This window comes from Coenobita brevimanus, chromosome 1, assembly GCF_032717465.1.
Source record: "Coenobita brevimanus isolate Jiangsu-jjx chromosome 1, ASM3271746v2, whole genome shotgun sequence".
In the NCBI taxonomy this organism is placed as follows: Eukaryota; Metazoa; Arthropoda; class Malacostraca; order Decapoda; family Coenobitidae; genus Coenobita; species Coenobita brevimanus.
This window is the reverse complement of record NC_136954.1, coordinates 54,435,437-54,463,416: the sequence shown is the minus strand read 5'-3', so window position 1 is coordinate 54,463,416 and position 27,980 is coordinate 54,435,437. Positions and strand designations below refer to the sequence as shown.

Below are 27,980 nucleotides of genomic sequence, written 5' to 3'. Positions count from 1 at the left end.
CAGTAGTAGTAGTAGTAGTAGTAGAAGCATGTTCATAAAAACCATCACCACCATCATCACAACACTACCATTGTCATCATCATCATCATCATGACCAAGATATTCACCAACATCATGACAACATCAACATCATCAAAACCACCATCATTATTATTATCATCACAATTATCACCACAGCCATCATCATTACCTTGATTTCCATCATTAACACAACCATATGACAGGGTGGATAGACAAGGATTGTGGAAAGTGTTAAGAATATATGGAGTAGATGGGAAGTTGCTGAATGCTGTGAAGAGTATGTACGATGGTGCGAAGGCTGCAGTGCGTGTGGATGATGAACTAAGTGAATTTTTCTCTTTGAAAGTTGGGTTGAAACAGGGATGTGTCATGTCTCCATGGTTGTTCAATCTGTACATGGATGGGGTAATAAAAGAGGTACAAGGTAGGGTAGTGGATGTTGGAGTGGCCATGGTGAGAGAGGATAGTGTTTGGAAACTCCCTGTACTGTTGTTTGCAGATGATACTGTGTTGTTGAGTGAAGATGAAGGGGAGCTGCAAGGCTTGGTGGATGAATTTGGGAGAGTGTGTAAGAAACGGAATCTGAAGGTGAATGTAGGGAAGAGTAAAATGATGGTCTTTGAGATAGGTGAAGTCAGTGAATGTACAGCGAGATTGGATGGTGAGGAATTGGAAAATGTGAATACGTTTAAGTACTTGGGTAGTGTGATGAGTAAGGATGGAGGTTTGAAGGGTCAAGTGCTTGAAAGGGTACAGCAGGGAAGAAAGGTTGCTGGTTCTTTGAAAGCAGTGATAAGAAACAGGGAAGTGAGCATGGAAGTGAAAAAGTTACTACATGACAGTATTGTGATACCAACTCTAATGTACGGAAGTGAAGCTTGGACGTTGTTGGAAGGACACAAGTCAAGAGTGAGAGCAGTGGAAATAAGTTATTTAAGAGGAGCCTGTGGAGTCACATGGAGAGATAGACTGACGAATGAGGATATAAAGGAACGTTGTGGTGTTGATGTGGATGTGATAGGGAGCGTTATGAGGAACACACTGAGGTGGTTTGGCCATGTGGAGAGGATGGAGGGTGAAAGACTGATGAAGAGAGTGTATGTGAGTGAGGTGGAGGGGGGGAGAGGGAGGGGGAGGCCGAGGATGAGATGGAGGGATGGGGTGGAGAGGTATATGAGAGAGGGGGGTGTGAGTTGGGAGCAGGGCAGTGAAATGGCGAGAGACAGGGCGACTTGGAGGCGATTTGTTTGTGGCCACCCCAAACGGGATTGAGGCGTCTGGTAATAGATAGATAGATAGATAGAACACCACCATCACAATCATTATCATCACTTTCATAATCAACATCAAATCATCATTTCCATTATAATGAAAAATTTTCCATCCATCCATCATCCAAGCCTATGTCGCCCCATGAGGAGTGTGGAAACCCGGGACTAGGCAAGTTGACCATGACATTTAAGATGAAAGTGACCAGCCTCATTCATCCCTGAGTGGCATAATGTGAGCAATAAATCCCAACCACCCTTTGGATATAAACCTACACAGGCCCAATCTGATTGGAGTGCCTTAATTATCCACTAAACCACCAAGCGCCATAATATGGTTATATGGTTACCACCCAGCATAGTAAATGGTTTCCAGATGTACAGGAAACCATTTGGTTTGTCATTCAGTGTAGAGCCACCTATAGGCAGAAGGAAGAGGAAAGAATGAAGGAAAGAAAGACAGAAGAGGAAGGATGGAAGACAGGTAAGGGTAGACACCCAAAGTAGCACCACATAGAGTGTGTGGATGGTGAGTGCCCCCACCTACCACAAATTTTTTTAAATAACTATAATGAGCTTTTCATGGGGTATATGCACAAGAGTGAGTGAGAATGAGAGGGCAAAAGAAGAAGTGTGTATTGTTGTGTGCATGAGATGGAAGGAGAATATAAGAGAGTATAGATCATTTGGCTCAAAGATTCTGTGGGTAAGACTGAAAGTAGGACTACAAATGTGGGAGATTGTGTGTGTGTGTATGCACCAACACAAGATCATGCAAGCTTAGTGAAAGAAGAGTTCTGGGCAAATGTGGAAGTGTGCATGGAAAAGTCTGAAAGGAATGAGAGAGTGCTTTTGATTGGAGATATGAATGGAAAAGTAGGGAATGTGAAGGTGGATGGAGTAGTTGGTGAGTGGGGTGTGCCTGCAGAGATGAATGAGAATGGCAGTGCTCTAGTGGACATTTGTGCCAGGAGGGTGTTGGTGATAGCCAATACTCTCTTCAGACACAAAATGATCCACAAGTATACATGGCGAGTGATGAGAAGGGTGGGTGGTGAATTGAATGAATGGATGGCAATGATTGATTATGTGTGTGTGGATGATACGATGAGAAGGTGTGTAATGGATACAAGAGCACATAGAGGCTGGGGGAATGGACTTTCTGACCACCACTTGGTGGTGGTGAGAATCAGGGTTCAAATGAAATGGAGGAATATAAGAAGGGAAGGACAAGAGGAAGTAGTTCATACAGGGAGAGTGGAAAGGTTACAAGAGGATGGAAAAAAGGCAGAATATAAGAGATAAGTGGAGGAGCGATTGGGTAAATATGGATTGGAGCAGACGGGGGACATGGAAGGTGTGTGTGTCTGCAAGATATCCACAAAAGAATTCTGTGCAGCATGTGAGGTGGTGCGTGGGGTGAAGAGAAGACAAAAGGGGGTGCAAGGAACAGCATGGTGGAATGAAGAGGCGAGACAGGTTGTGGTACAAAAGAAGAGAGCATATAATGAATGGACAAGAAACAGGGGTGTGGAAGAAGTTGAGAGATGGAAGAGTGTTATTTGTAATGAGGAAGAGAGAAGTGAAAAGAAGAGTAAGAGAGAGTAAGAAGTGAATGGATGTGGAATTTGGAAGGAATTTGAGTGTAAAGTGGAGGGAATGTAAGAAAATGTTCTGCAAAGTGGTAGGGAGAGTTAGACAGGGTGTGAAAGAAGTTAATCTGGGGGCGAAAGATAAAAATGGAAGATTACTAATGGAGAAGGGAGGAAAAGTGACCAGATGGAGAGAATACTTTAAGGAATTGTTGAACATAAAGAATGAAAGTAATGCAAGTATAAGTGGCTGGGGAATGGCTGGGAGATGGAAGGATGTGAAAAGAGAGGAAGAAATCAGTAGGATGGAAGTTGAGGAAGCAATGAAGAAAGTAAAAACGAGGGAAGCCCAAGGAATTGATGGAGTGTGTCGTGAAATGCTGATGTATGGGGGGGAGATAGTAGCAGAACGGATGTGCAAGATCTGCTGTTTGGCCTAGGAGGGAGGTAGAGTTCCGGAAGATTGGAAGTCAGGTATAATTATTCCCCTGTACAAAGGAAAGGAGAAAAAGAAGTGTGTGGTAATTATAGAGGCATTTGTCTTCTTAGTGTAATAGGAAAAGTATATGGTGGGATACTTATTGACAGAGTTAGGGAAATAGCAGAGGAATTAGTTGGAGAAGAACAGGGAGGTTTTAAGAAAAGAAGAGGTTGTGTAGATCAGATATTCATTCTCAGATCGTTAGTGAAAAAGTTCTTAGAGAAGGAAAAGAAGTTGTATGCAGCCTTCATGGATATGGATAAAGCATATGAAAGGGTGGATAGACAAAGACTGTGGAAAGTATTAAGACTATACAGAGTTAATGGGAAGTTGTTGAATGCCGTGAACAGTATGTATAAGGGTGCCATGGCTGCAGCGCATGTGGATAGCGAACTGAGTGAATTTGTCTATTTGAAGGTTGGATTGAAACAGGGATGTGTCATGTCTCCATGGTTGTTCAATCTGTATATGGATGGGGTTATAAAAGAAATACAAGGTAGGGAAGTGGCTGTTGGAGTGGCCATAATGGGAGAGGACAGTGTTTGGAAACTTCCTGTACTGTTGTTTGCAGATGATACTGTGTTGTTAAGTGAAGATGAAGGAGAGCTGCAAGGTTTGGTGGATGAGTCTGAGAGAGTGTGTAAGAAATGGAATTTAAAAGTGAATGAAGGGAAGAGTCAAGTTATAGTCTTTGAGAGAAATGAATCAGTGAATGTATAGTGAGGCAGGATGAGGAGGAAATGGAAAATGTGAGTGCGTTTAAGTATTTGGGTAGTTTGATCAGTAAGGATGGAAGTTTAGAGGTGAAATGCTTGAATGGGTACAACAAGGAAGAAAGGTTGCTAGTTTCTTGAAAGCAGTGATAAGAAACAGGGAAGTCAGCATGAAAGTGAAAAAGTTACTTTATGACAGTACTGTGATACCAACTCTAACATATGGAAGTGAAGCTTGGACCTTGTTGGAGGGACACAAGTCAAGAGTGAAAGCAGTGGAAATGAGTTACATGAAAGGAGCACATGAAGTCACATGGAAAGACAGACTGGCAAATGAGGAAGTGAAGGAGCATTGGGTGGTGTGGATGTGGATGTGATAGGAAGCGTTAGGAGAAACACACTGAGGTGGTTTGGACATGTGGAGAGGATGGAGAGCAAGAGACTGATGCGGAGAATGCATGTGAGGTGGAGGGGGGAGAGGGAAGGAAAGGCCAAGGATGAGATGGAGGGATGGGGTGGCGAGGAATATGGGAGAGGGGAGTGTGAGCCGGGAGCAGGGCAGTGAAATGGCGGGGGACAGGGTGACATGGAGGCGATTTGTTTGAGGCCACCCCTTACGGGATTAAGGCGTCTGGCAGTAGAATGATAGATACAGTAGAGAGATAGTTTTCATCCTTTTTACCATGTAATCAAACACTTCTATTCACCTTCGGAAGGATCTCTAAGGCTGTGTCCACACCAAATGTTTACTGGTACTGGTGGAAGTTCTGCATTACTGTAATCTGTAAAAAATTATGCCTGCACCTGCTCGTGTCCAGTGGAGCCATATTGTGGGTGGGTTACAGTGATGCAGAACTCCTGCCCACAACAGCATGTATTTGGAAGGGATGCAACCTAAGTCTATGTTCACACCACTGCTTACTGGTGTGAGTGGGAGTTTTGCAACACTGTAATTCATACAGACCTCACTGATGCGGGCACAAATTTCTACAGGTTACAGTGATGCAGAACTTCCATACACACCAAGAAGCACTAGATGAAGACACAGCTGAAGATAATACAGTAGGTTGTAGTCCCTTCAATCTGATTGTGTATTTTGTCCTTATTATTTTCAGATCTCTCACATGACTACAGAAATGGACTCCCATGGGAGATGTATGCTGATGACTTGGTGTTAATTCAGAGAATGAAAGGAAGGAGGAGGAGAGATTTAGGAAATGGACAGATAGAAAGGGGCACAAGGGTCTGAGAGTAAATGCAGATAAAACAAAAGCAATAACATCTAGGGCTGGTGGTGGTACTGTCAAAGCAAAGGGGGTGGGGACAGGTGCAGTTTGTCACAAGGGTGTGGCAAGTACCTCCATCTTGTGCAGTGTCTGTGGTAAGTGGGTGCATAAGAGATGTAGTGGTATCTGAAGCAGACTGCAAAATAATGCTACATTTCATGTGTGCATGTGTCAAAGACAGCATGTGGAGACTGTCAGGTGAGAAAGGACTGATCTTGCTGGAAAGTCTCTTTGAGTGTGTGGAGGAGTTTTGTTATTTGTGGGACATGTTATGTGCTGGAAGCGTGGCTAGGGTATGGAGTGATTGGAGGAAGTTCAGGGAGCTGTTGCCTCCCCTAACAATGAAAAGGCTCTCTCTCCGTGCTAATGGACTTTTGTATGTGGCATGTGTTAGGAACGTAATGCTGTATGGTAGTGAGACCTGGGCAATGAAGGAAGAGGATATCCATAGTAGTCTCAAATATACATTCATAGTAGTCTCAAATATACAAAACTGAATGTGCAGTGCATCCTTCAATGCAAGACCTGGGGGAGCTAGGATTACAACTGAAGAGCTGAGAGGAAGAATGAAACTGGAGTGGATTGGTGTTGTGATTGAAATGGTCATGGCACGTCGAGAGGATGATGACAAGTGGGTGCGGAAGGTGAGAAGTGCGAACATCAGGGGTAGGGTTGTGAGAAGCAGCCCGAAAAAAATCTGGGATGAGGCCATAAAGTGTGACCTCAGGAAGGAGGAATTGAGTAGGGAATCTTCCACAGATCGAGCAGCATATACAGCAATCATCAGGTGACCATGGTCGACACATGCAAGCAGGATGGAGTCTTAACCCACTGCGTGCCAGTGCTGTTTTAAAACAGTCTGACATACTTCCATGGCCAGTGCCAGTGCCGTTTTAAAACGGACTAAAATAAAAAACTTCACTGTGACTGCATTTTTCAAATTTCACGGGTAAAAACTTGCAGGCATGTAAGGTAACTGATCCTCTACCATCCCCCAGGCTGTCAAGGCCATACACTCACTTGCTCCCCCCCCTCACACTCGCTCTGCCTCACCTAGTGTTGTACATAGTGCATGCATTTTGTAAATATTGTCAAGTAAGTGTAAGTTGTAAATATTTTCTTGTAAGTGTAAGGACTATATAGTGAAGTCAAGTTGTAAATACCTTCTTGTAAGTGCCAGGACTGTATGTAATGAAGTCAGGTTGTACCTATCTTCAAGTAAGTGTAAGATAATGCATTCACAGTGAGAAAGACATGCTCAGTGGTAACGTTCTCACTCGCCATCTGGTAGACGGGAGTTCGCGCCTCGCTCAGGTTGCGAAAAGTTTCACTGACGAAGTGGGTGGTTACTGTCCCCCTTGAGCAAGAGGATGGGTGTGTGCGTGTGTGAAGGTCACAGCCTCGCCCTTAGATCGGACTATATGAGCTCTCAGCTCCCTTCCGGGAGGGTAAAAGCTGACGATCATGACCATCAAGTGATCCAGACCGACCTGGTGACATGCTGAAGTAATAAGTAATCAGAAAAGTGTACTGAACATTACTATATCTCCCTAGCATAAATAATTGAGTATACCTTACATAGGAAACAACTTTCTCTCACGTATGTGGTGAGCATGCCGGACTCAATAAAACCCATTTCTGAGCCTCGGTGAGCATTTTAACGGTGAAATTCGTTGTTTCCACATCAAAATCTATCATTTTGGCCAAAAAAAAAAAAAAGTTGAAAAAAGGCCGACACTGGGGTGACCCATAGGGCTAAAAATAGCCGGCAAGCGGCAGGTTAATAAATGATATGGGGTGATTATTTAATTGGTTTGGGATACTCCTTCCAAGCTGGAAGAATTTGACATAACATTCATCAACCCTATCACTTCTAGAGGGTTTTCCTAAGTTGAATAAAACAGTCTGGCAGTACCAATGATATAATTAAAAGTAGCTACATCACTGAATCAACACCTGTAGCTCAAAAAATCTCTCCACCACTGTATAAAATCACCTCCCTGATCATCATCATCGTCATCCGGACCTCCTTTCCCACCCTAGGACAGGGTGAGGAGTAGCAATGTCCAGACAGCCCAAATTTGCCCAATCCAATGGGCCACGCTTCCATTCATTCATCATTCAAGCCCCCAGAATCCTGGCTCAATTGGATACGCCACAAACATTCACCACGTTCTGTAGCTTCACACAAATGTATCCGATTGAGTCAATCCAGTCGCTACCACGTTAACCCCTAGGCGCCGGTCCACGTCATATGACGTGTTGGTAGAGGCCTATGTTCCACGTCATATGACGTTTTGATTTTTCGCGGGCATGTTTGAACTTAGTAGCGTGCCATATGGACTCAGAGTATTGTCCCAGCATGGCTGGTGGGCAGGGGAACGCTGGCTGGCCGGGGGAGGGGGCAGGGGGGTGGAAGGGCAGCCCAGCAGTGAGGAGGGCTGTGGTGGAGGGTGGAGGCCAGCATAGGTGGTGTGTGGCCTTGGAACCAGCTGATACTGGTTCAGGGTAGGGGTAGGGGTCGGGAGGGGTGGGGTGGTCGGGAGGGCTACTTGGGGGTCCTGAGGATGTGGGGGAGTGTATTGGTGCTTGAGTAAACTTGTACTGACCACAGCCAGACTTGAGGGAGTATCCTACTGTCAAGAATTACTAAAAACAGTGAAATAATGTGTAAATAGTGTGTAAATAACAGTGAATAAATAAATAGACATAAATTTGTTAGAAAATAAGTATCATAGAAAACATAAAATAAGCCAACCTTTATTAGTTACTTTCTTGTTTTTTTGCTGTTGTAATATTGTGTTCATACAGCACTGTGAATAGTGAGAAACAAATACACACTCAACACTTATTTTGGCACGAGGTATTCATCCCTCTTCCCTCCACCAATACCGCCAACACACCACTGCAACTTTGAACATGCTCAGCCCAACCGCCACACACCGGCTCCCTCACACCACACCACGACCTCCAAATCGCCAACAGAGAATAAGTACGCAATTTTTACGTGCTTTTTGTCATTTGTGATTGATTTGTAATGAAAAAAACAATATTTGGGGGGAAAATTGATTTTCCTGAAAATAACCCAGTTCTGGGACATATGGACTCAGAGTATTGTCAAGAATTACTAAAATCAGTGAAATAATGTGTAAATAATGTGTAAATAATAGTGAATGTCTACCCATGCACGGTGCCTAGGGGTTAAAAAGGGGTGCCAAATCCCTGATCATGCACTTCTCCTCACAACATTCATCCAGCCAGCTCGATCTCTTGTCAGTTCCCTTGCCTCACCGACTTCCAAACCTCTCTTCCTCACACACTCATCCACCATATCTCTCCACCTTCTCCTTGGCCTACCTTGTCTCCTCCCTCCTTCAAATCGCTCAGGCATACCTTTTTCACTACTCTATTGTTATCCATTCTTTCCACATGACCATACCATCTTAGTACACTCTCTTTGATTCTGGTGTCCACCGACTTCCTCACTCCACATCTTTCACGAATCACATTATTTAGTATCCTATCCACCCTCTGTACTCCACATACATTCCTCAGCAGTCCCATCTCCACTGCTCTTACTCTTGACTTTTCATTTTCATGCCACACCATGGTCTAGAATCCATATATTAAAGCTGGCACTAACATTCCTTCATGTAAGTCTTGTGCAGCTGCAACACTCAAGCCTCTGTTTCTTATCAAGGCCTTCATTGCACCAGCTAACTTTCTTCCTTGTGTCACTCTACTTTCAACTTCTTTTGCACATTTTCCTCTCTTTTCTATCTCTGTACCCAGGTACAGTAACCCCTCGTTATACAATGCCTCATTATACGATATTTCACTTATACAATGTCGACATTATAGTACCCTACGCTCGCTGTACAATGGGAACGATTCGCTACAACGATGGCTCGTCCGCTGCTCAGTGAACAGCGAACGCAACGCAAATGTCCCCACATGGTCGGCGCTGGACAACACACACTCGTCCACTGGTCCAGCCTCATGAGCCAGCCCTGCCCAGCCAGCTAGCCAGTTCTGACAGTGATGAGTGAGGGCTGTGAAGTCCTTACTGTCCTTTAGCCTTGTAGCCGGGACAATTCGCTGTCAATTCGCCATCAGGACAATTCCCCGTCATTTATATACATATCAGTATATTTAGCAAGTACACTAGTTTTTTAATTATAAATGTGATGGTGGTTTGTTTTTATAATAATTGTAAAGTATGCCATCAAATAATGGGTATTAACTAAAAAAATGTGAATACTGTATACTGAAACGCGAATCAGGCGATTTACGATCTTTCCTTCATTGTTTAACATAAAGCTTCATATGAGACACTGGCATTTATATAAATGCCTAATGACCTTAAATGAACGATTGACATACTGTGGAATTATACGAATAATCTTCATATTATGTCTATATAAATGTTTTGGGACAATTCGCCGTCACAACATTAACAAGGCAATTCGCCATCATGACTTTTCATCGTCAGGACGATTCCCCATCATTTATTTACATATCAGTTTGTTCAGTAAGTACACTAGTTATTGAATACTTTTACCTCTTCAAAGTCATTTCAAAATATACCCAGGATTTTAGTACCAATGGAAATTAATGAAGACAGCTATGGGTGATGGTAGGATATAATTCAAAGTCAACTATAGCGGGGTATTAAAAGGTAATTATTGTTTAAAAGTCCAACTTAAGTATGATATCCAAAGCCTATGCTACTGAATGAACATAGACTTTGAGAGATCCCCCTGAAAATTAGTTATCAAAGCGTCAATTAATCAATAATAAGTATATTTATAGAATGACGGGGATCCTGGTGGGGAATCGTCCATGCTCTGATGGTGAATTGACTTCATGGTGAATTCACTCAGAACCACATCAACAACCCTATTTGCTTCAGTAAAGGTAAGAACTACTGTATACTGTAGTTTTCATGTTTTTTCCACTTTATTCGTTATTAACGTGTTACTATAAATGTATCTAGGGATATTTCATGTATGTGAGTGCTAAGGTGTGTGTATGTGGGAGTTTAGGCAGGTCTGGGAACATATCCCCGTTGACTCCATTTTACAATGGGGTCGCTATACAATGGATCGCTATATGATGAGGTTTTCAGGAACGGAACCCCATCGTATAACGAGGGGTTACCGTACTTGAACTCTCTCACCAATTCCAGTCTCTCTCCATTCACTGTAACATCGCACTGGGAGTCACTTTCTCTCTCATTAACCAACTTTACTCTTTTCTGCATTTACTCTCAAGGCACGACGCTCACCGACATCAGCAAAACTCTGCACTAGCCTACCAAGTTCCTGTCCGGTACTTGCAAGCAGTACTGCATCATCAGCATACAACAAATTTGAGATATTCCATCCATCACCATTCATTACCAAAGCCATCCCTCTTCCCTCTCTCCATTACTCATTTATTTTTCTATCACTCCATCCATATATATACTGAACAACCACGGGGACATCACACAACCTTCTTGCGCGCCCACACCGATCGTGAACCATTCACTTAGATGCCCGTTAACCCCTACACCTGCCTCACTACCATCATAAAAACTCTTGACGGCACCTAGCAGCTTACCATCTACACTGTACATGCGCAAAACTTTCCACAACCCCTCTCTGTCCACTTTGTCCTATGCTTTTTCCAGATCCATGAATGCCATAAACACCTTACGGTCCTTCTCACAAGCCTTCTCTGCTATCTGTCTCACTGCAAATATTTGATCCACACATTCTCTGCCAATCCTAAAGCCACCCTGTTCATCACTCACTAGGACTTTTGAGATCTCTCTTACTTTCTCTATAACAATTCTTCCATGTACCTTCCCTACGACACTCAATAAACTTATGCCACAATAATTCTTGTACTCACTTCGCTCACCTTTATTTTTGTACAGGGGTACAATCACAGCCTTTTTCCACTCTGCAGGCACAGTTTCACTCATCCATGCCTTCATACATATCTCCAACAAGCACTTCATTCCACTCTCTCCACTACACTTAACCCCTTACCCGCAGGCCATCACCACCGTGACACTCGTTACATAAGTACCATACCGAAGGGAGTCGCTTCTGTGATCCAGGTTTTTTAAAAATTGCCCGGGCTTTCAAGTGCAGTCTTGTATCATCTATCAGTACTGCCAGTGTGTAGCTATAGTCAGAGCTGCTAATACTGCTAGTACTCACATCCAGTGTTACCAATTTAGCCATTTTTCTGTGTTTGCCTCACCTCCCCACATCCCCTCCCTTACCCCCTCTCCCACCTAGCTACAGCCTGGCCACGCAATGCAACTCCCAACTGGTTGTTTCCATTTGCTTTATCCTTTGAAATATGCTCTATGCCCTATTCTCATATTGAAAAATATATATAAAAAAGGGAAAAGGCTAACTGATACTGCCATGGGCCATCTATCTGTATCTATCTATTGCCAGATGCCTCAATCCCGTTTGGGGTGGCCACAAACAAATCGCCTCCAAGTCGCCCTGTCCCCTGCCATTTCACTGCCCTGCTCCCAACTCACACCCCCCTCTCTCATATACCTCTCCACCCCATCCCTCCATCTCATCCTCGGCCTCCCCCTCCCTCTTCCCCCCTCCACCTCACTGACATACACTCTCTTCGTCATGAAGTAGCTAACTTATCACTTGGCAACATCCCGTGTGCACTTGGTCGCTAATTTTCCCTGTTCATTACCCATTGAAATGTCTCTTATGACCTATTCTTATACTAAAATATATATATATACATAATATATATCTATGTATCTATATCCATCTATATATATATATATATATATATATATATATATACACACACACAGTAAAACCTCACTATATCGGACTAATTGGGGCCCAAGCCAGTCCGAAAAAAGCGAAAGTCCGATAAAAGCGACATCTGGAATCCCCCCTGGATTTCCTCCTCCCTTTCTTATGCACAGAGGCTTGCTTGTCATTCATGCATTTATTCTCTCTCTCTCTCTATCTCTCTCTCCGCACTGGGCACTTCCATTTTCTATCTATCTATCTATTGCCAGACGCCTCAATTCCATTTGGGATGGCCACAAACAAATCGCCTCCAAGTCGCCCTGTCCCCCGCCATTTCACTCCCCTGCTCCCAGCTCACACCCCCATCTCTCATATACCTCTCCACCCCATCCCTCCATCTCATCCTCGGCCTCCCCCTCCCTCTTTCCCCCTCCACCTCACTCACATACACCCTCTTCGTCAGTCTTTCACCCTCCATCCTCTCCACATGGACAAACCACCTCAGTATGTTCCTCATAACGCTTCCTATCACATCCACATCAACACCACAACGCTCCTTTATATCCTCATTCATCAGCCTGTCTCTCCATGTGACTCCACAGGCTCCTCTTAAATAACTTATTTCCACTGCTCTCACTCTTGACTTGTGTCCTTCCAACAACGTCCAAGCTTCACTTCCGTACGTTAGAGTTGGTATCACAATACTGTCATGCAGTAACTTTTTCACTTCCATGCTCATTTCCCTGTTTCTTATCACTGCTTTCAAGGAACCAGCAACCTTTCTTCCCTGCTGTACCCTTTCAAGCACTTCACCCTCCAAACCTCCATCCTTACTCATCACACTATCCAAGTACTTAAACGTACTCACATTTTCCAATTCCTCACCATCCAACCTCGCTGTACATTCACTGACTTCACCTCTCTCAAAGACCATCACTTTACTCTTCCCTACATTCACCTTTAGATTCCGTTTCTCACACACTCTCTCAAACTCATCCACCAAGCCTTGCAGCTCCCCTTCGTCTTCACTTAACAACACAGTATCATCTGCAAACAACAGTACAGGGAGTTTCCAAACACTATCCTCTCTCACCATGGCCACTCCAACATCCACTACCCTACCTTGTACCTCTTTTATTACCCCATCCATGTACAGATTGAACAACATGGAGACATGACACATCCCTGTTTCAACCCAACCTTCAAAGAGAAAAATTCACTTAGTTCACCATCCACACGCACTGCAGCCTTCGCACCATCGTACATACTCTTCACAGCATTCAACAACTTCCCATCTACTCCATATATTCTTAACACTTTCCACAATCCTTGTCTATCCACCCTGTCATATGCTTTCTCTTCCATTTTACTTCACATATTTTTGTCTTTGTCATCACCTTCATCTTTACCTTCCCATTCATTTTTACTTTCACTTTCAGTTCACTCTGACATTCACATTCACTTTCATATTCTCTTCCATGCTCATTTCACATTCACTCACTTTCGCTCATTTTCAATTTCCATTTCACCTTCACTTGCCAACCTACTTTCTTATTTTCACATTTACCTTTACAATTATTCTCTCACTTTCACATTTGCCCTCCCTTCTTTTACTATCACATTCACCTCTACCTTCACTTTCACTTTCTCTTTCAACTTCACTTTCACCTTCATGTTCACTTTTACCTTCATTTTCACCTTCACTTCCACCTTCATTTTCTCCTTGGCCTTTACTTTTACCTTCATTTTCACTTTCACCTTCCATCTTCACTTTCACTTTCACCTTTACTCTTACCTTCACTTTCACCTTCATCTTCATTTTTATATTCATTTTCACCTTCACTTTCACCTTCATTTTCTCCTTGGCCTTTACTTTCACCTTCTTCACTTTTACATTCATTTTCACTTTCACTTGCACCATCATTTTCACCCTCTTTCACCTTCCACCTTCACCTTCACTTTCTCCACTTAGTTCACCTTCACTTTCACCTTCACGTTCACCCTCATTTTCACCTTCCACCTTGACTTTCACCTTCACTTTCACCTTCACTTTTGACTTTACTTTTACCTTCACCTTCACTTTCACCTTCCACCTTCACTTTTATTTTGCTTTCACTTTCACTTTAACCTTCACTTTTACTTTCACCTTCACTTTCACACTACGATCACTTTCACCTTCACAATACCTTCACTTTTTCATTCACTATCACCTCTCTCTCCCGGAGACAAAGAGAAAGGGAGAGAATATAGAAGGTGAGAGAGAGGAGGGGCCAAGGTTATACCTGTCTCCCTCATTTGTTTATACCAAGGGGACGCCACTTGTCATTTCTGTATTTATTCTCTCTCTCTCTCTGTTGACTTTGACAGTCCATATTCACTTGTGTGCTCTCTTTCACCATCACTTTTACACTCATTTCCACAGTTACTTTAATTTTCATTTTCAATTTCACTTTTCTCTCTCTCTCACTGGAGAGGACGGGGAGGAAGGGAAGGAATGGAGGAGGAGCGAGAGGAGGGAATGCTATGGTATCACCTCTGTTTGTCTGTTTATTCGTTTTATTCCAAACAGGACTGCTTCTGTCTTTATTGGACTTTTCCTGACGCATAAGAATTTACTCCACTTGGCTCCTCGAGTCCGATAAAAGCGAATTCCGCTATACTGAAGTCCGTTATATCGAGGTTTTACTGTGTGTGTATATATATCTATCTACCTATATACATATATATATATATATATACATATATATATATATATATATATATATGTACATATATACATATATATATATATATATATATATATATATATATATATATATATCCCATTGGATCCCAAGGGTGCTGGACAAGGCATTGCACTGATAGGGTACTAAGCATACCGCCCTTCGCCTATCTGCTCATAGTCGTGAAGCTCATAAGTCCCTACCTGGGGGTTCCCTACTTTATGAAGACTTGAAAAATCCCAGTTCTGTCCAATACTCGAGACACTGGGCTCCAATGGGTTAAAGAGACTGATGGGTTCACCAGTCATTAACCCATTGGATCCCAGGGGTGCAGTGCGAGGCATTGCACTGGAAGGGTACTATGCGTACCACCCTCTGCCTATCGGCTCATAGTCGAGAAGCTCATAGGTCCCTACCTGGGGGTTACCTACTTTATAAAGACTTGAAAAATCCGAGTTCTGTCCAATACTTGGGACACTGGGCTCCAATAGGAATATATATATATATATATATATATATATATATATACACAGCAGAACCTCTCTCATTCGGACTATATGGGGGGAAGGGTCGTCCGAATTAGCAGATTGTCCGGACCATCAGGGTAATCTCCAGTTCATACCAAAAACTATCTACATATGGTATGTTTGTTAATTATTAACATATGTGGCATATGTCAACCCTACGTAACTGCAAAAGATGAAAGGATACTAAAATAACCAAACTAATCATGTACGATAGTTTTGTATTGCATAATTTACAGGTAAAGCCATGACAAGAAACTAGCTTACATTTTAAATTGTAGTAAGTGACTAAGGCCAGTGTAGGTAAAAAAAATTAATTAATTAACCATAATATTTGGAATAAAAACAAAACTTATGAAGGCAAAAAATACATTGTCATCTCTGGCATATTGATAACGCCCATATGGGCAAGAAGCTAATGTTGATGTACAAGTAAAGCACATTTAAGTACAAAAAATAACCTACAGTAATCATTAAACACTGCAGAATATCCTGACCCATTTCTATGTAAGCAAACTCCTCCTTTTAATACCTTTATTCAATGCAGAAGCTACACTTGCATTAAGGGGCATGGTAAGGAGGATTAACTTTTGAAATACAGCATAAAAATATAAATGGTTGGTGAACTAGTTGATGGAACAAATGCTAGCATTTGTTTAAACAGGCGCCCATGTTGCGACCTAGCGTGATCTGAGAATAAATGAATGACGATCGCTTTCCGCGCCGATACTGAAAATGACTAGAAATACTTTCAACATATTTTTGGAGCTTATTATTTTTAAATTTTGTCCGAATTAACAGAAATCCGGATTAAAGGTGTCCGGACCAAAGAAGTTCTACTATATATATATATATATATATATACTGTATATATATAAAGGGGAAAGGGTAAGTGATACTTCCATTGACCTGGAAGTAGATAATTTATCATGTACTGTCTATCAGAGCGCTGCTATCCCCATGAGAGGGGCACAGCACGGTCCAGCTATCTCCGCAAGTAAGGGGTTAACCATCTCTGCATACACTTCAACAACCCCAGCTGCCCTCCCATTTTTCAGCCGCTTCACAGCACGCTTCTCCTGCGCAAGTGTCACGTCTCCTGGTACTGCATTCCTTCTCTGCACATCCCCAAAACTAATCATGTTTACAGCTGCTCTGCTCTCTCTATTTCCATTCATCAGGCTTTTAAAATACTCTTTCCATCTGGTCCTTACTTCATCCCCATGGGTTAATAATCTACCACCTACATCCTTCACACCAACACATTTCTTTCCGCTTTCACTTCTACATTTCCACACCTCTTTCCAGAATAAATTCCTATTTTCTGAGTAGTTGCATTCATTTTTCTTCCTCCCTGATACTACATAAAATTACTTGGAGACAGAAAGTGCAAATCAGGAGCCTACACATGGTGGTGCTGTGTTCCCTGGCTGGAGCAGGGCAGTTACAGCATCCATCCATGAGCCAAACTCTTCATATTTCCTTGCACCTTGTCATGGTGGAGGACCCTGGTCTGACCTTGGCAAGGCAATGTCTACCATAAGGACATGTCAGTTCCCTGCACAGTGTATGTAATGTACTGTACCTGGAGGTCAGCCTCACAGAGGCAGCTGCTTACCTCTGGTCAATGGGTCTGTTTGGACAGACATACCAGGGTTAATCAACAACACCTTAAAATAGCATGAATAAAGTAAAGTTCTGCTGTGATAATACAGTCACCTGATGATAAGACAAATCAACTGAAAAAGCCAAAAGTTTCCCCTGAAATAAACTTACCTGGAAATTATATGAATGAAATGAAGAAGCCCAGACTTTTCATGTAAACAATACTGATATCACCTGAATACAGTATAGCATTAATACACAGAAAGGTTTCCCAACAGATTAATAAATTCATAGTGACATTGGATTACTCCTTTCATTTCCATGCCATTCATATATAAAACTCTGTGCTATCTGATGACAAACTAACCTCCACAAAACCAACCTTCAAATGTGCGCCTCTTCATGTGTGGTACTTTTCTGTAGTGATTTGCAAACAATGCTGACAGAAGCATGGGGTTCTTGTGTCCTATGATACGTGCTGCTTTGTACCAATCAATGTTGTTGAAACAATCGATGTCAGAGTTGTAGATTCTGAAAAGTGTAAAATTCATTCCGTTACACTTTTTTTTTTTTTTTTTTTAAGGAAAATAATTCCTTGTTAGCGATTACCTGTTTTTAATACCGGTATATCATTAATTACAGAACTATTGTCACAAAATACCACTAATACCCATAAAGCTGATCTGCTGGTTGTCCCAATTCACAGCATCAACTGTACAGAAATATTTGTGATACTTTCAAACACATCCCTGACATCCAGTATATTGAGAGTCACCCGAACAGTATGCCTAGATTTTACTCTTCATCATCATCATTACTGTCGTGAATTTCTTTCCCCATCTATGGACAGGGGGAGGTATGATCCACAAAAATAAAGGAACAAAGCATGAAAGTCTGAGAACTATCAATAGAATACACCCACATCCTGATTTCTGGCAGTGATGTGTACCAGTGAGTGTTCAGTCAGCGAGTATGTCGGATATCGAAGCAATTTTCATCATAAGATACTGAAGAAAAGCCAGAGGTGCATTCCAGGCCCAAACCCAAACTCTCATATACCTTAATCAATCAACAGAGACTGACACAGAAATACCATAGGTAATGTTATTATCCATATAAACAATACTATTGCCAAAGAATGAGACATCAAACATCATATGCAGGAAGGTAAGGTGGTGCGATGTGCGGTGTTTAGACACTTCAGGCCAACTGACAGCCAGGCAGGCAGCTGGCAGCATGCCAACCGGGTGTGGGGGAGGGTGGGGGTACGAGGAGGGAGACAAGCAGGGGTGGGGGTGGGAGGCAAGTGGAGGTGGGAGAAGGTGGGGGGACAAGGAGGGAGACAAGCAGGGGGGAAAGGGAGAGGGGGAAGGTGGAAGGAGACAAGAAGGCCAAACTGCCCTACTAACCCCCCCAGTCTCTCTCTCACTCACTCTCTCTCTCTCTCTTTCTCTCTCTGCTGGCTTTTCTTCAGTATCTTACGGGGAAAATTGCTTCGATATTCGACATACTGGCTGACTAAATATTCTCACTGTGTGTGTGTGTGTGTGTGTGTGTGTGTATTTACCTAGTTGTGATATACAGGAAATGAGCTATGCTCGTGGGGTCCCATCTCTGGTTCTCTGTGAGTTAAATTTTGCTTTAAACTCGTTAAAGTTTTTAGGCTGGACGATCTCTTTGTCCAGGTTATTCCACATGTCTAAACATCTATAAGAAAAACAATATTTCTTGATATCCTTCAAGCAGCTTGGCTTCTTCAGTTTCATTCCGTGTCCTCTTGTTAGTCTCTTATCCCATAAAAACAGATCTTCTCTGCCAATTTTATCTACTCCCATCATGGTCCTGAACACTGATATCATGTTGCCCCTCTCTCTCTTTCCTCTAAGGAAGGCAATTCCAGCTTTTCCAGCCTCTCTCTGTTTGACAGATCTGCCAGACTGGGGACCATCTTAGTTGCTGTTCTTTGTATTCTCTCAATCTTGTTTATATCTTTTTTTGTGTGTGGGGACCACAGTACTGCTGCATATTCTAACCTGGGGCAGATCATGGCCACTATCAATTTTTTCATCATCTCCTCATCCATGTAATGAAATGCTACTCTTATAGTCAAGAGTTTATACATCTCTTTAACTGTCTTGTTAATATGCTTTTCAGGTGACAAACTATCCTCGATCAGCACTCCCAAATATATCACATCTCTCGCTTTTGTGATAGGTTCATTACCCATCAAATAATTCAGTGATGGCCTCTTGGTACTTTTACCCATTTCCAATATTTTACATTCCTTTGCACTGAATTTCATTTCCCACTTCTGGCTCCAATCATGTATCCTATCCAGATCCTCTTGCAGCATTTTACAGTCCTCCTCAACCTCTACCTTCCTCAAGATCTTTACATCATCAGCAAACAGACTGGCATAACTGTTCACTCCTTCTACCATATCAATAACGTAAATCAGGAACATTACTGGTGCCAACACAGAGCCCTGAGGGACTCCACTTGTTACTTCTCTCCATCCAGACATCCTGTTCTTTATTACTGTCCTCGTTTGTCTGTCTCTCAGAAAGTCTCTCATCCATTCAAGGAGGTTTCCTTTCAGTCCTCCTATATGCTCTAGTTTCCAAAATAGTCTCTTATGGAGTACCTTGTTGAAGGCCTTTTCCAAATCTAAATACACACAATTCACCCAACTGTCTCTCTCCTGTAACACGTCAATTGCTCGAGTAAAAGCTCAACAAGTTGGAAACATGATCTTCCACCTCTGAATCCAAACTGACTTTCAGCCAAAACATTAATCTCTTCCAGATATTTCATCCACCTTATCTTTCAGGATTCTCTCGCACAATTTTGCAACCATGCTTATAAATCCTTATAAATTGGTATCACATTTGCCCTTTTCCATTCATGAGGCACTTTCCCCTCTTCCAGAGAACACACAATTAAACCGTGAATCTTATCTGCCAGTTGTTCTCTGCATTCCTTCAGTACCCAATTAGAGATTCCATCTGGTTCTGAGGCTTTCCTTACATCTTGATTTTCCAGTAAATTATACATTTCCTGTACTTCCACTTTTATTCTTTCATCACTACATTTCTAGTCACTCCCTCCCCTTTCACAAACTCACTTTCATTAGTGAAAACTGACAGGAAACGTTTGTTCATTATTTCAGCTTGCATTGCTGCATCTTTATAGACCTCTCCTACTTTCACTTTGGTGATTCTGTCCTTTTGTTTCAATTTGCCATTGACAAATCTATAAAACAGTTTGGGTTCATCCTTACATTTGTCTATTATACCTTTTTCAAAGTTCCTTTCTTCCTCTCTACAAATTCTTGTATATTCATTTCTAGTTCTTTTATATTCTTCCTTTGTTCTGTTATTACCTTTCTTCCTCCAGTTGTTCCATGCCATGTTCCTCTATTTTTTTCCTATCATACACCTTCTATTAAACCACTCCATTTTCCTGTTTTCTTTCTCCCTTACTCTTAGCACATATTTTTCCACTCCCAAATTATAGAGGTCTAGAAAGATTTCCCACTTCCTCTGTATCTCTCTTGTTTCTCTGAATTTTCTCCAATCCCCATTTTTGACAAACTTTCTCAATCATGTAAAGTTTGCTTTCTCAAAGTTGTATCTTCCCTACCTATAAAACTCGTCTCTTGGCACCGCGTTCCCTATTATCATATGGAACTCAATGACCACATGATCACTTTTTCCGATAGGACAAAGATATTTCAAAGATTCTATTACATCGAGTTCTTTGGTTAGCAGTAAATCTAATCTTGATGGTGTGTCCTCACCTCGGAATCTTGTCTCTTCTTTGATACACTGTGTCATCACATTGTTCATTGTTATATTTAACAATACTGTACAGTGTGTGTGTGTGTGTGTGTGTGTGTGTGTTCTTACCTAATTGTTCCTACCTAATTGTATCTTTACAGGAATGAGTCAAGCTCGTACTGCCCCTTGTCTTAAACCACAATTTTATCGTACATATCCTTAAATTTGTGAATTGTTTTGGCATGCACTATTTCATTCGGTAGTGCATTCCATTGATCAACTGCTCTGTTTGGGAAACTGAATTTCCTTACGTCTTTATCACCTCTCTTCTTATGCAGTTTTTTGCAGTGTCCTCTTGCTGTTGCTTCTCTATATGTTAAGTAATCATTTATGTCTATTTTCTCCTTCTCCGATATGCACTTATCATGTCACCTCTTTTCCTTCTCTCCTGTAGTGTTGGTAGATTCAGTTTATTTAGTCTCTCTTCGTAGTGTAGGTCCCTTAAGCTTGGTATCCATCTTGTAGTGGCCCTTTGAACTTTTTCTATCTTCTCTATGTGTTTTTTGAGATGAGGACTCCAGACTACTGATGCATATTCCAGGGTTGGTCTAATGAATGATGTTATTATCCTTCTTAGCATGTCTTCATTTATGTATGTGAATGCTAATCTCATATTTGCAAGCAGTGTACACATGTTCCGTACCTTCTCGCTGATGTGGTCAGCCGGAGAAAGTTTGTTACTGATAATCACACCTAGGTCCTTCTCTCTTTCTGACGTGTGTACGGTTTTATTTCCTAACTTATAATCCCAATCAGGTCTTCTTCCACTTTTACCAAACTTGATTACATGACACTTGTCCACATTGAATTCCATTTGCCAATCATTAAAGTTTATTTAATTCTTCTTGTAGCTCTTTACAAGAGTCTGTATTAGTAATTCTCCTTTGTATTTTTGCATCATCTGCAAACATATTCAGATAGCTCTCATTTCCAGTGTTACTGTTTATATCATTTATATACACTAAAAACATGATTGGTGCCAGCACTGAACCCTGTGGTACTCCACTAGTCACTTCTTTCCATGATGAGTAGTTTCTTCTTAGTACTGTTCTCATTTCTCTTTTTATGAGAAAATCTTGCATCCAACAAAACAGTTTGCCTCGAATTCCTCCTTGATGGTACAGTTTCCATAAAAGTCTTTGGTGTGGTACTGTGTCAAAAGCTTTCTTGAAATCTAAATAGATACTGTCCACCCATCCTTCTCTTTCCTGTATTGTGTTTGTTACTCTGTCATAGTAGCTCAACAGATTAGTAACACATGATTTTCCTTTTCTGAAACCAAACTGTCTTTCTGTTATCATACTGTGTTCTTCTACATGATTTACCCAAGCTTTTCTTATAAACTTTTCTAATACCTTGCTTACAACACTGGTCAGTGATACTGGTCGGTAGTTGAGTGGATTTTGTCTATTTCCTTCCTTGAATAAGGGGACAATATTTGCTTTCTTCCAAATATCAGGTAGTTTACCTTGACTCAAGGATTTCTTGAAAATTAAAAATAATGATTTACTTAACTCCTTTGCACATTCTCGTAGTACCCAACATGAAATTTCATCAGGACCACTTGCTTTTCCTTTGTCTAATTTACTTAACTTCTCCTGTATTACTTTTTCTGCTATTTGTATATCTGGTAGTATGTGTGGACATGCATGTTCCACATAGTCCCTTTCAAAATTTTCTTCTTTTGTAAAAACTAATTGGAAATTCTTATTTAGTGCTTCACAAATATCTTTCTCTTGCGCATAAGTGATTCCCTCATACGTAATGGATTGTACTTATCTTTTACTTTGGTTTTGCTTCTGATGTAGCTATAAAACAGCTTTGGTTGATCACTACTTTTATTTATTATATCCTCCTCAAACTGTTTTTGGGCTTCCCTCCTTATTCTTCTATAATCGTTTCTTGCCTGTTTGTAATTATTATACGCCCTTTCACTATTATGTCTTCTGTATCTATTCCACAACAAATCTCTTCTTTCTTTTGATTTTTTACATTCTGTATTGAACCATTTCTGTATTTTCTTATCTGCTTCTTTGTGCTGTGGGATGTACTTCTGGACTCTTATTTCATAAAATTCACAGAATTTTTTATATACAGCATTTAAATCTTGTCCTCTAAGCACATTTTCCCAATCAACTTCTAAGAAATACTTCTTTGGGTCTTGATAATTTCCCTTTTAATAGTTTAGGCTCTTTTTGTAACTTTCATTGCTGTTAACTATGTCATATGCTATCTTGAAGTTGTAATTTAGTACTGCATGATCGCTTTTGCCAAGTGCAGGGTGATATATTAAACTGTCAATATCATTTTTTGGCCTAGTAAATATTAGACCTAGCACTGAAGGTACATCGAGTCCTCTTTTTCTGGTGGTTTCCCTCACATGTTGCGTTAGGAAAAACTCTTGCACGAGATCCAGGAGCTTTTGGTCCCAACAGCTTTCTTGGCTAATTATATCTAGAGTATTCCAATTTATATTTGTATTAAAATCACCAGTTACAATAATTCTTTCCGATTTCTCTTCCATTTTATGTAGTAATGATCTTAAACTCTGAAGTGTACTCTCTGCCAGGTCCTCATATTCATCTCTTTCCCATGTGTTTGATCTGGGTGGCATGTACAAATTGGCTACAATTACTTTTCCTTCAGATGTGTTGATCTCTACTGCAATCAGTTCTACTTGTGATGGTATATCTAGTTTTATTTCACTGACTTTTAGATTATTCTTAGTTAATATTATAATTCGTCCTCCTTTTTTTAAATTTCTGTCTCTTCTCCATATATTGTATTCCTCTAAGTTTAGTATGTCATTGGATATCCTTGGTGTTAATTTTGTTTCAGTTAGGCATATTATTTGTGGTTCATTTTCTCTGACATAATCATTCATCTCTAGTAATTTAGATACCATTCCATCCACATTTGAGTACATCAACTTTATCATCTTGTTTATATACTGTCATGACATGGTTTTACTACCTTCCTCCTTTTCATTCCATCCTGTTTATGTACCACTTTCGTACCTGCAATCCTATTACTTTGTAAAAAAATTTCTTCTCTTCTGATCTTCCCTCATTTTTTGTTTTTGCTTCCTCCCTCTTCTCTTTCATTAATTCCAGTTCCTCTTGTGTTAGGCATCTTTTTATCCATACATTTTTGAACTGCTCTTTTTCCATAAGATTCTTTGCATTTTTTAGTATCTCCTCCACAGTGTTTACACTCTGGAAAATCGTCTTTAGAGGTCTTGTCTTGCTTTTCTCGTATTTCCCTAACCTTTTGTGTTCCTCTATGTCCTAACTACAGATTTCCTCTGATACTTCTTTCAGTAAGCTCAATACATTTGCCATCTCCTTTTTGTCTCTTGTGATCTTGTTTTTTTACTTCTTCCTCTTCTATACCAGTGATTACTATAGATTTGTTTATATCTACTGAATCTCTGACTAACTTTGGATTGTTTTGGAGTATTCTTTTCACTTCTTGTTTAATGCTTTTTTCCTCCACCCTTGTTTCTAAGTCTTTCTTTACTTTCACCATTTCAGCATACATGGTTTCCACATCATTATTGTAGCTTTGCACAGCTTCATTCACCTGTGTTATCTTCTCCTCAATATCACTGCTTTGGTCTATTAGACTGCTTACTTGCCTAATTGTCTCTGTATCATTTTTGAACTCTTCCATAACACTCTCGTGATTGACTACTGTACTTGCCATTTCACTCATTTTCTTCCTAAGTGTACTCAGTTCCACTGTTTGTTCACTGATGGTTGTGTCTTTCTTGTTGGCCTCCCTTCCTAGTTTTTCTATTTCTTCCTTTTGCAAGTGCATCTGCTTCTTTATTTCATCAATTTCATTTTTGAAAGCCATTTCTAGTTTGTGTACATGTTCAACCAGTCTATTGTGCATCTCCACTTCAACCAGTTCTTGGTAGAAATCATCATCTTGCTTTCTACCTTTATCCCTTTTCTTTTCCAAATTTGCTTTACTAAAGTATGTGTCCATTTTGCAATACTAAAAGCACAGAGTACATGTACAGTAATCACTCCAATATCCGGATCAATAGAGCCATCGGTAGGTTTGGATATTGGTTTTGTCCGGATATTGGGCCCCAGCTTATGGACTTGTACTTACGGACCCTAACACAGAGAAACACCTATACAACTCCCTCCGGACATGCATAGCACCTATTTAACACCCAAATCACACCAATAAGGCACATAAATGACTGAAATAAATGCAATAGACACATAAAATGTGGGTTTAGAAGTATGTTCATACATTAATAAACATTCTGGTACTTATGGACTCTAACCGAACCTAACCTAACCGAACCTAACCGAACTCTGAAAAACACATTCCTACTGCACATGCATGAGGTAAGTTTGGTATGGAAAGAAGTACAGTATGACACTTTCTGGTAAGTATAGTATGGGAAAAAATACAATATGAAACATTCTGGTAAATATAGTATGGAAAATAGTACAACATGAAACATTTTGGCTACTTACAGCAAGTCCCTGGCCACCTCGATGAATAACCGCCTCCTCTCAGACTCTGACAGTAAGAACGATTTCCTGAAGCACTTGCACTACACTCTTCCTGAAGTCTTGCACTGAACTTAGTCACTAACACACAGAAGTCCGTTCTTTTCACAGTGTTCACTTTAGTCCAAATAATGTTCCATTAAATTTAAGTGTTGCACATTAACTTTTCCCAAGTTTTTTTAAGTTTCCAAAGCCAAAACAAAGAAGGTTAGTTACGTTAAATTTCTTTTCTACTTAGTCTTTTCTCCCAACTTGAAAACCTTAACACAACACACCGTTTTTTTCACTGCACAACACTCAAAATTCCCGTGTGGTCTAGTGGAGAAGTTCTTGCTGTTTATTCACTGTCAGAGCCCGAGAGTATCACTGGCAGGCGTCCAAGGGGTGCATCGGTGGGTAGTGGTGATGGCGTACCGACTACAGAAGACTCTGAAGACAGCCGCAAACTCATGTCGAGCGGTGACTCCACTGTAGCTGATGTGCTGGGCTGTGGCTCGGAGCATGAGGGCCTGTCTTGGGGAGGCAACGGAGTGGAGCCAGGGCTGGGCACAGCGGGGGTCACGGGCCTGAAAAAACTGTCAATCGTTGACTGACGCAAGGACCGACGATTCTGGCGATTGATGATGCGCTGCCGGAAAGCACGCACTTCCTCCACGAGTCCCAAGGGCCCCATCTCCCTGTCGCAGTCCGGGTGTTCCAGGTAGTCTAGGACGAACTCTAGATGTTCCCGGAGTGTGCTCAGCTTGGAGATGGCTGGAGTAGTGTCCTGCTGGGCGGAGTCTGCATCATCATCGCCTTCGTCGTCGGAATCTTCAAGTTCGGGACTGACACCAGCAACCGAAGACGCGATCTCGATATCAGACAACGTCTGATACCCAGGATCGCCCTCGTCGTCGTCCAACCACTCACGAACATCGTCCACATCAACATCGTCGCCGTGCGTACGTAGCCGTGCATGGAAGTCATCCACGTCAAACCCTAGGAAATCGTACTCCACATCTGTTCCGAGAAGCAGACGAGACCAACCATTTTCAAGAGTTTTCACAGGGACTTCCTTCCATGCACTAGCCCAGTTGTACAGCGCAGACTTGATGTTGTAGCGGCGAAGGTTTTCCAAAGTCCGCTTGCCTCGAGTGTCACGTCCTTCCCTGCGCTCGTCCTCATCCTCGAGAACCACCATCACCTTGTCCAGGAACTTCCGACGGTACAGGCGCTTTGTTGCCACGATCACTCCTTGGTCCATTGGTTGAATGAGAGCAGTCGTATTAGGTGGCAGAAACATGCACCTAATACGGCCATTCTCAGCAACCAAGTCCTTGTCGCACGGGTGGGCAGGTGCATTGTCGAGGAGAAGGAGAGCCTTTACCTGGTCGCGAGGAATTCCCAGTGTCTTCGTCTGGTAATGTATGACCTCCTTGACGAAGTGATGGTGAAACCAGTCTTTGAAAATCACAGCTGTGAACCATGCTTTCAAAGAATGGTACCATACGACAGGAAGGACATCCATCACCCCACGAGGGCACCGAGGCTGCTTTGCACGGCCAACAATAACGGGCTTAAGCCGGTGCATGCCGTTAGCATTGGCACAACACAAAGCAGATATCCGTTCCTTAGAAAGCTTGCGGCCAGGTACACGCTTCTCCGTCTCATCGGCGAGAGTGTTCGTTGGCACCGAGCGATAGAATAGGCCAGTTTCGTCAGCGTTATAGACTTGACCGAGAGTGAGGCCCTCCCTGTCGATCAAGCCTTTCACCTTGTGCCGAAACTCGTCCACTCCATCCTCGTTAGCGTCCAATGCTTCGCCATGTGCTTTACGGTTAGTAAGGCCATGTCGCAACTTGAACGCGAAGAGCCAACCCTCGGATGCCTTGAAGTCTAGGGCGTCGTGAAGCCTTGCAAACTTCTCAGCAGCAGCCTTCAGCTCCGTTCCACGTACCATCACACCAGCTGCACGTTGCTGTCGATACCAAATCAACATGGAGCGGTCGATCTCTGCATACTTGGGAGTAAACATAACCTTCCTCTCCACGTTGCGTTTGCTTCTCAACGAGAAGTCAGCTGTGTACTGCATGAGCTTGTCTCAGGAACGCTTGATATCAAACAAAGTCGACCGGGCCAGGTTGAACTCGCGGAGAATGCGAGAGGAAGACCAACCCGCATCAACCTTCTCCAATATCTCCCGTTTCTTCTCCAGAGTCAACACCACTCTCTTCCTTTTCTCAGGAGGCAGGGCCATCATCACACACACTAAGAGTAGGGCAGAGAGCAGCAGGAGGCCTTGCAGCAAGTACGGCACCACCACAAAAGCGAGCACGTGGGCAGCCATGACGAAGAGCGTAGGTCTTGTCGCGGTGAGAGACAGGCGGGAAGTGGGGAGGATGCAGCGGCGCTCTATCGGACGTCGGAGGAATGACGAACCAAAACAATGCTCTCACGCGGCGCGCGCGGCAAGTTCAAATTACGGACGGCAAAAAATCGATTTTTTTTCCAATTTTTTTGGATTTTCGGACCATTTTGGGAATGTTTGATCCCAGGACGATAAGGTTCGGTTAGTGGGGATGTTCGGTTATTGGGCGTCCGGATATTAGAGGGATTACTGTAC

The 27,980-nt window shown here is 42.0% G+C and overlaps 1 protein-coding gene across 1 annotated transcript in view; it reads right to left on the bottom strand.

Moving 5' to 3' along the window:
• The window catches only part of LOC145403829 (uncharacterized), a 140,949-nt gene that overhangs the window by 18,590 nt on the left and 94,379 nt on the right, over window positions 1-27,980 (bottom strand). Inside the window, exon 3 of the mRNA XM_080275521.1 lies at window positions 17,387-17,535. Within this exon, the coding sequence (XP_080131647.1) occupies window positions 17,387-17,535 (149 nt within the window). The remainder of the gene's footprint in view (window positions 1-17,386; window positions 17,536-27,980) is intronic.